Source organism: Gouania willdenowi, chromosome 24, assembly GCF_900634775.1.
Source record: "Gouania willdenowi chromosome 24, fGouWil2.1, whole genome shotgun sequence".
NCBI lineage: Eukaryota > Metazoa > Chordata > Actinopteri > Blenniiformes > Gobiesocidae > Gouania > Gouania willdenowi.
The window spans coordinates 7,013,578-7,023,053 of NC_041066.1; the positions used below are offsets into that span (position 1 = coordinate 7,013,578).

The window sequence follows — 9,476 nt, forward strand, 5'->3', positions numbered from 1 at the left end:
CACCCCCGCCAACCTGGCAACCCTGGCCGCCTGAGGCAAGTAGCTGCAGTTCATGCAGGGATTGCCTGACAGCGCCTCCCCCAGGTGCTCAGGGCCAAGGCATGTGGGCCATAGGTCGTGGCTATCCTCTGGCTGTATAGAAACCCCACAAGATGTGCAGATATGTGAGCCATCCATCATAGCTTCACTGAGAAGTCACTGATTCTAACACAGGTATTCAACAAAGGGACGGGGCGCGCACGCCGCCTGTCTGGTATCACCCTGCACTCCTCGGCTTAGCCTGAGCGCAGCCGCCGTAGGTTGGGCGAGTATAGGGACCGTATACTGGGGAAGGGAGCGCGCACGCTGCCTGCACAATAGAGGCCCAATATACTAAACAAAAAACAACCACTGTACTGTGGTCCTCACCCTAACTGGGCTCTTTAACAGAAGATGACACAAGCTTAGCCGGTGAAGCTAATGTAAACAAATCCACGCTGGGCTCCGGGCGTACCCACCAGCAAACAAATAAAGTCGGCTAACTTAAATTTCGGGAGTAGGCTGCTGAAATGCAGCCTTCCCTGACCATCTCTTTCATTTTTATAAAGACAACCGTTATTCTGCCGAATAAGCGGCAACTTACCTTGTCAGCGTGTGTCGTCGGGACCAAGCACAAACCATATGCTGGGGGGAAGCGGCGCTAACGCGGCCTGTGCCAACAGAGGTTGCTAATAGGTTAAGCTACCGCTACCCAAACACTCACCGTCGCAGCTCCTGGAGAGCGAATGCACGTTGCTCCGACCTACCACGGTCACGGAGCTACTAGCGACGGCAGCTGTATGCACAGTATTCCAGTAACTGCGCATGAGAAGAAAAAAAGGAAAGTACCCTCGAGTGATACCAGAAGATATAAACTTCCTCTGGGTCATCCAGGGGTCACGGGTGACATTTTTGGCATACATACTCGCACTGCGCATGCGCGAAGGGGAATATTCAGTGCTTACAGCACCGCCTCTGGCGGTCAGCAGGGATGAAATAGAACAAGCTTTTAATCACATACAGCCTGCAGGTGCCTGTGGCTTCTAGACCTTTCTATCTTTGCGTGGTTTTCTTACCTTGGCTTCAATTTGGTTGCCGCACTGTCAAGCCTGAAGGTGAACAATCTCTCACATTTTTGTAGTGTCGGGTATAGCTGAAAAAAAAGAGCTGAAGAAAAAGAGTTGAACAGATGCTTGAGATGAATTAATATAAGTGGAGAGAAGCTTCAGATCTGGTCAATTTTCACTGACTGATGTCTGTCTCACTGAATGAGAATTGTGGTTGTGAGCTCGCTGTGGGCAAAGTAACCAGATAAAATCAATAATTTACAGCATTATAACTGTGGAATTACAGACAGAAACCACATAAATCCACTTAATTTGTTTTAAAATTATGAAAACAAAACAGCTGAATATCTGCATCAATATAACTTTCACCTTTTAAATGACACTCATTTTCTTCACTTGTTTCAAATGGTTGGCGGAAATATACAGAAAATGTCAGATATGCTGTTACCACCAATCACAGCTTCAAGGATTATTTACCAAGATGAAGATAAATCAAGAGATGTCCACATTAAATTTATTATTAAATTTCCATAACATTATCAAATCAAAGTATGTCCTCTCTGACACCTCTGACACCACCTGCTTTCTGACTTTGTCCATTCTATTCAAAAGGACTGGTTACAGTTTAAATAATGCTGCAAGTTAATATGTAATTACAGGACTGGTCCTGGTTGGTTCAAGTTAGACTGCCCTAAGCAGGCCAGATACCACAACACACTGATAGTACACAGCAAGGTATCGGCCTGAGGAGACTCTGCTATGTTTTGACTATTGCTATCAGCAATGTAGGGAACAAAAGCACCTCAAGCATAAATCTTCCCCCTTTGCCAGCAGGAATGAACCAAGGAGCCTGTCTTTGTGTTATCATCGAACTGTTTACACACAACTGCCCCCGTAACTCTGAGATGCAGGACTAACCCCACTATGTGGTCTTTGAACTTCTTACCGGAGCCGCTAAGACTGAACCAGCTATGTGAAGTACTCAGTATGAACCCGTCTTTTACGACTCCCCTTCCAGCCAAACAAAAGGACCAGAGAATCCAAGGACAGTTTTCCCTTATATTACCTCCCTGCGACATTTATGATCAAAGAAGAACACCCTCTTCTCCCCCTTTTTAAAACAGATACTGTGGGATGCTATAAGTTCAAAGAACGGTCCCAATGCCCACTGACCCCCTGTGGTGAGACGTCACAGGAGAACACTGTCCAGGCACCTAGCTGAGAGATCTCCACGGGAAGAAAGGAGAACAAAGAAACTGTATTATGTTTGAAAGTTACAAACGAAAACATTTTTGGAATGATTTCTACAGAAATTGAAATTGCAAATATTGTCTGTTCGATCACACTCGTTTCATGTAACGCAATAACCAACAGAATGCTATTTTAAAGTGTTTATCATTTAAAAGTGCTTAAAAATACCAGAAAACATCACAAACGTTAGTTTGAGGTATTTACTGCGACCGTATAGTTAAGAGGAGGCATAACATGATTTTTGACATTTATGTTATGAGTAATTACAGGTAAAATGCATTAATTAGTTCCTAAAGTGATTCGAGGCTATTTCCTAGTCGTGTTTGGTATCAAACTCTTTCGTAATACATGATATTTCAGGATATGATGTTGAAAAGATGTTTTGAAATATGTGGAATTAATTATTAGGCATTCTTTTATGTTTAGAATCATCCCTTGTCGTCTGTCTCTGTCTCACACTCACACACACCCAAGACACACCCACAAGCTGAAAGCAGAGACATTGACCAATCACCGACATGATCACAGAAGGATCCACCCAGACGCCTCCTCCAAAAGGCGTCGCCAAACGTCCTTTAAAAAAAGACGCGCGACCAGAAACTATAGTTTTGGACGCGGGCGTTCATGCTCACCCGTCTTCCCTCATGTTTCCAGTCTTTCATTTCATTTTTATTTTTAGTTGAAACAGTTAGATTTTGTAATCAACAGCTGCTTGGTTCGGACGAATTCCGCACCCAGTGACGTGCGTAACAGCCGTAAGGAAGCCCGGCCCGCGACCCTTGGGGTTAGCCAAGAGCCATTATCGAAGCCAGCTGCGAAGGCCTAACCGCCCGGATCGGCTGAAGAGGCTACACTCTGTTGAACCGAAACAGAACCAACGGTGGCACGTCCTGCTACATTGCTTCAACAGCACCTCCAGGTCCAGCCTGACCCTACCTCCAAGGTACAAGAATGAACTTTCATCAGCAACTTTCATCGACAATAGATCACATACATATTTCCATAACTACAAACTTACACGCATTAACAACATGCTACACACACAGTACATCTCATTCATGTTTGTTCGTCTCCCCCTTGTCCGTCCTCCTCTCTTTGTTATGAGCTCTCTTTATTTTATTCTTTGATTTTATTATTGAATATGTATCCTGCATTTTTATTCAATATTTAGTAGATTAGCATCCTCCTAGATTAGTGATTTCACTTTATTACATATAATCCTCACTTTTATTAGCCTAGAAATGCATTTTATCATGATTTAATTATCCCATTTCAATTGATATTTGACTGTGTTAATTGTTGACTTTTGAATAAAAGGTTAAACATAATATTTGATTCCTCTGATTCATTAAAGCTGTGATGATGGTGTAGATGTCTGGTAGAATTCACTTTTCCCTGGTTTCACATTGATGAGTTTAGTCTAAAATCTTAGACATATTTCTCCTGTTAAAAGGAGTGGCACCCCGCAAATTTGAAGTAATATTAATAATCATAATTAATATTCTCAGTTATATAACCCATTAATAATAACTCATCTCATCTTCCTACAGCAACATACATAACACTGAGACAACAGACAACCAATTACACTTACATTCACTCCCAATGGGCAATTTAGAGACTACAATCAACCTAATAGTCATGTTTTTGGATTGTGGGAGAAAGCTGGAGTACCCTGAGAAAACCCACGAAAGCAGGAGGAGAACATGCAAACTCCACACCGAAAGAACCAGTGTCTTTTTTTTTTTTTTTTTTTTTTTTGATGTAGTGGTGTTAGGTAGGGTTAAGGTTAGGGTAACAAACAAAACTTAATGACAGCCTCCATTTGACCTTATTCATGCTAATGACAAATGTCATCTGTTAATATAATATAGAATATTTGTATATTATGTACATTATATTAAGAATTTTATTTCTTTGAATGAATTTGGGAAAACTTAAATGCAATCTTTTCAGCACTAGCGCGGTTGTGGTTGTGGATTTAATAAAACTTTGACACACAAGCAAGGGCTTGAGAGTTTAATCACATAAGCTGACCTCAGTTAGTTCAAACAGTTGTGTAGTGTGTGGACCTCAGTAGTTAATAATCTGGTGTTGCAAACTAAAGCGGACAGGACAAATATTGTTGTGCAGATTAAGCTTTACTCTAACAAGTAACCAGTATCTGAATTAGGACTTTGAAGAACATCAGCATAAATAGGAATAAGTGAGGAAATAATCAAAATGATGCTTTTATTTCTGATAGAGCATGGAAGTAATGATAAACAATCTCAGCCTCACTACACTTCCTCTTCTCCCTCCTCCTCTTCATTCTCATCCTCCTCGGCCGTGGCGTCCTGGTACTGCTGGTACTCGGATATTAGGTCATTCATGTTGCTCTCTGCCTCCGTGAACTCCAACTCATCCATGCCCTCCCCGGTATACCAGTGCATGAAGGCTTTACGGCGGTACATGGCATTGAACTGCTCGGAAATTCGCTTGAACACCTCCTGGATGGCGGTGCTGTTTCCGATGAAGGTGGCCGACATCTTGAGCCCACGTGATGGGATGTCGCAAACGGCCGTCTTGATGTTGTTGGGGATCCATTCTACAAAGTAGCTGCTGTTCTTGTTCTGCACGTTCAGCATCTGCTCGTCCACCTCCTTCATGGACATGCGACCGCGGAACAAAGCGGCAGCGGTGAGGTAGCGGCCGTGGCGAGGGTCGCAGGCGGCCATCATGTTCTTAGCACTGAACATCTGCTGGGTGAGCTCGGGCACAGTGAGGGCGCGGTACTGTTGGCTGCCACGGCTAGTGAGAGGAGCAAAGCCAGGCATGAAGAAGTGCAGACGAGGGAATGGGACCAGGTTGACGGCCAGTTTGCGGAGGTCGGCGTTGAGCTGGCCAGGGAAGCGAAGGCATGTGGTAACACCGCTCATGGTAGCAGACACCAGATGATTGAGGTCTCCATAATTAGGCGTGGGGAGTTTGAGCGTACGGAAGCAAATATCATACAAAGCTTCATTGTCAATGCAGAAGGTTGCGTCTGTGTTCTCAACCAGCTGATGGACAGACAGTGTGGCGTTGTACGGCTCCACAACTGTGTCTGACACCTGGACAAAAAATGTGCAAAGTTAGGGATTTAAAAACGCTAATTGGGAATCCATTATTATGCCTTCTCAACCAACTTATTCTGTACTAATAAAAATAATTCAAAGAAGCATCACCACAATTGTTATAAAAATGTTGTTGGGTGGATGTGATAGAACAAAAGATTACACAAAAAGGTATTAATTGTACCTTAGGCGAGGGAATGACACTGAAGGTGGTCATGATACGATCAGGGTACTCCTCACGGATCTTGCTGAGGAGCAGAGTCCCCATACCAGAGCCGGTACCGCCACCCAGGGAGTGAGTGAGCTGGAAACCCTGCAGGCAGTCGCAGCCCTCTGATTCTTTTCTCACTACATCCATAACAGAATCCACCAACTCTGCTCCCTCGGTGTAGTGACCCTTTGCCCAGTTGTTAGCGGCTCCACTCTGACCTGGAAGGAAAAGTTCATTACTCTAAATAATTTTTGTATTACAAGGGCCAACTTTTTCAGGGTCATATGTACTGAGGGTAGCTTGTGTTTTTACCAAAGATGAAGTTATCAGGTCTGAAGATTTGTCCAAAGGGCCCGGAGCGCACAGAGTCCATTGTTCCAGGTTCCAGATCCACTAAGATGGCCCTGGGCACATACGTTCCACCTGGAAATCAAAAGCACCCATTTTCAGAATGTACACCAAGAATGCTCTACACTAACTTTTTAAGAAAAGTGAGCATTACTGACCTGAAGCTTCATTATAATAGACGTTGATGCGTTCCAGCTGTAAGTTGTTGTTTCCATGATACGTCCCTGTTGGGTCGATACCATGTTCATCACTAATTACTTCCCAGAACTACAGGCAGGATGATGAAACACAGAGACAGAGTGAGGTGATTTATTTGTCTTCTTTTCTCACTTATGCTATTCATTGTCACAAGATGATAAAGCCTATCCCAGGTTATTATGAGAGGTAAAGGACATATAGTGACTTATCGTGCTATATACTATTGCTTTACATACCATCATGGCTGCTATCCAACCAAGGCCATCACTGTAGGATGTTGAGCAAGTCCCTTAACCCTAACTGCTCATGTTGTACATTGCTTTGATTTATAATTTCAATTTTGGTCAAGTGTGCATCACAAAAAGAACACAACACAAATACTATCATTGACATTCTTATTTAAGCCATGTTGATTCCTGGTAGAGACAAATAGCCGACTGCTTTTAGATGGATGCTGGCAGTTAAAACTCATGCAACACTTTACTTAAAATCTGTGTAAAGCAAATTCAGCCATTTTCTTCTAAACACATTAAATAGGTTATAAATGTCTTCCTTAAAACTTGTAAAAAACCACTGAATCATTTATAATGTAATAGTGGAGCTAGGCTTCACAAACTGTCTTAAATTTCTGTGTTAAGGATTTGATGGGCGGGTCAGAAATCATAGCTGCGTTACTTAACAGAATCATCATCAGCATAAATCCAACGCTGCTGCTGAAGCAACCAAACTTCCAGCATGCGCAGTTCGGCCCCTATCCGAAAACAAACCACATATTTGGATTCTGGGAATAAAACGCGTACGCTACTAGTGCCACATTTTCCATGAAATCAGCACTTTTTTTGCACCGCGATTGTGTGTTTTGCCTCAAGCGGGCGCATTTCTGACTATTCCCGAGAAAGATTCACATATTTGGACTTTGGCGAAACAGACCTCTCCGCTGACACCTTGCTTGGCCCAATCTGAGCACTTTTGGAAAACCAATGGGAGAAGCACTATCGACGCTGTAGCCACTTTCACACTGCTCTCTCTGAGACAGAGCGTGGTTCCAGCGCCTCTAACTGACATTACCCCAGTGTGTCAGACAGAGAGAAGTGATTGTTTTTTTTATTTTGAGACCTAATTTTATATACTTAGTAATTTTTTTCATCTTTCAAATGTGAATCAGTGATCAATGACACATGTTTTTGTGGTGTGACAAACTCATAACACAAAGTTATTTCTGCTTTACACGGACTTTAAAGTTTTATACATAAGGCTGACATAATGGTCTCATTATCTATCATTAGCATGAATAAGGTGTCATGAAGGCTGTCATTAAGTGTTTGATAAATTATGACACCTTTGGAGCAAGGTTGGCATTTTTTGGGTTAGGTAGAGGGATGTAGTGGGGTTAGGTAGGGTTAAGGTTAGGGTAACAAACAAAACTTAATGACAGCCTCCATGACACCTTCTTCATGCTAATGACATGTCATGTCATATTAATGACAGCGTAATGTCAGGCTTAGGTATAAAACTTCAACTGTTGCCAAATTACGATGCAGGCAATGGTGTTGGATTAAAAATCCACTATTTGACCAGCACTAAGCAGCTGGTCCAACCTTAAATTTGAGGCGATGTGAAAAAGGCAAGCTAAGCTATCCCAGTTACTTTAATCACCAGAAATGTTTAGGTGGGGAGAGCATGCACTGAGGCTTCCTATTGGCTCATCAGTCCAAAAATAAACATGAGAACCAAGGATTTTAAAATCCTCCTTCCTCATTGGCACTAGTTCACTAGTCAACTAGTCCACTTGTCAATATCTTACTGTTATCCATCACATTTACTAGTAAGGTAAAAAAAAAAAAAGTCTTGCGCTAGTTTACTAGTGAGCATTTCGACCTTCACTAGCAAATTAGTAACATAACTACGGTAGTTAACTAAAGACTTTAACTCATGATAGTCATGATCACTGAAATAGCTTCCCTATAGCCCGGTGTAGCTTTACATTGACCCGCCTATATGCATTAAATCAAGCTTTTAATCACATACAGCCTGCAGGTGCCTGTGTTTTCTAGACCTTTCTATCTTTGCGTGGTTTTCTTACCTTGGCACCAATTTGGTTGCCGCACTGTCCAGCCTGAAGATGAACGATCTCTCGCATTTTTGCAGTGTCGGAAATAGCTGAAAAAAAAGAGTTGAAGAAAATTAGTTGAACAGACGCTTGAGATGAATGAATATAAGTGGAGAGAAGCTTCAGATTTGGTCAGTTTTCACTGACTGATGTCTGTCTCACTGAATGAGAATTGTGGTTGTGAGCTCGCTGTGGGCAAAGTAAGTTTATTATTAAATTTCCATAACATAATCAAATCAAAGTATGTCCTCTCTGACTGATTGTGTGTAACTCTTTACTCTCTCCACCTGCTTTCTGACTTTGTCCATTCTATACAAAAGGACTGGTTACAGTTTAAATAATGCTGCTAGTTAATATGTAATTGCAGGACTGGTCCTGGTTGGTTCTAGTCAGAAAGAACCAGTGTCTAACCCTCTAACCACTAGGCCACCGCACGCCCGGAAATGCATGCAATTCTTGTTTAAATGTTTTTATAACAAAGTAGTTAGAAAGCGCTTTACAATATCAGCTCATTCACATAGGATTATCACTGAATAGGTCAATAAATTTACAATATTATAAAACAAGCAGTATTTACTAAGTAGCAGTATTTACTAGTCTTTAAAGTGTACAAAGTTACAAGAAACTCACTTTAATTACAAAGTTTGCTCACTGAGGAAATCGGCTGGTCAGTATTTACCGGGTGTTTCTAGGATATTAGATCTACCTTTGTGGATTCTCTTTGTTGTGTCACTCCTGGAGAACTTTTTCTGTGTAGATTTTGCTTTGAGTTACCACGACTACCTGTCAACATTGAGCTGTTCTACAAAGATCCTTTTAATGACATCATGGTCTAAAAAATATTGTTTTATTGTACCACATGGTATATTTGAATGTTGGATTTGATGGGTTGTTTTTTGGTGTTTTTTTTCTTTTTTTATAATTGTTTATTTTTCTTTAATGACTGAATTTAATCAAATAAATGGTTTTATATTGTTGTCAATTGTATCTGGTACTTTCACAAAAGCTCACAAATAAAGAATGAAAACAAATGTACCAATCTTACTTTTTTATTATTATAATTATTTTTCATTTTTGTAACATACGTTTTAAAAGCTGTATTATGGATGTGCCAAAATAAATACAAAATGCAGCTTAAAACGTTCAGCCCCCCTGTAACTTAAAGAATGAGACAGTAA

General features: G+C 41.4%; 1 protein-coding gene across 2 annotated transcripts; it reads right to left on the bottom strand.

Annotated features, from left to right (window-relative positions):
• Positions 1-4,539: 4,539 nt before the first annotated feature.
• Positions 4,540-9,057, bottom strand: LOC114457413 (tubulin beta-4B chain-like). 2 transcript variants are annotated; one of them, XM_028439185.1, is made up of 6 exons: positions 9,005-9,057; positions 8,272-8,348; positions 6,149-6,257; positions 5,955-6,065; positions 5,616-5,860; positions 4,540-5,428 (listed from the first exon to the last, which is right to left on the bottom strand). In XM_028439185.1, the coding sequence occupies exons 2-6, from the start codon at positions 8,326-8,328 to the stop codon at positions 4,616-4,618; spliced, it is 1,335 nt and encodes a 444-aa protein (XP_028294986.1). In that variant the 5' UTR covers positions 8,329-8,348; positions 9,005-9,057; the 3' UTR covers positions 4,540-4,615. The 2 variants fall into 2 exon arrangements, with proteins under 2 accessions (XP_028294986.1, XP_028294985.1); XM_028439184.1 differs by having other exon boundaries at positions 8,929-9,042.
• Between the last annotated feature and the right edge of the window lie 419 nt (positions 9,058-9,476).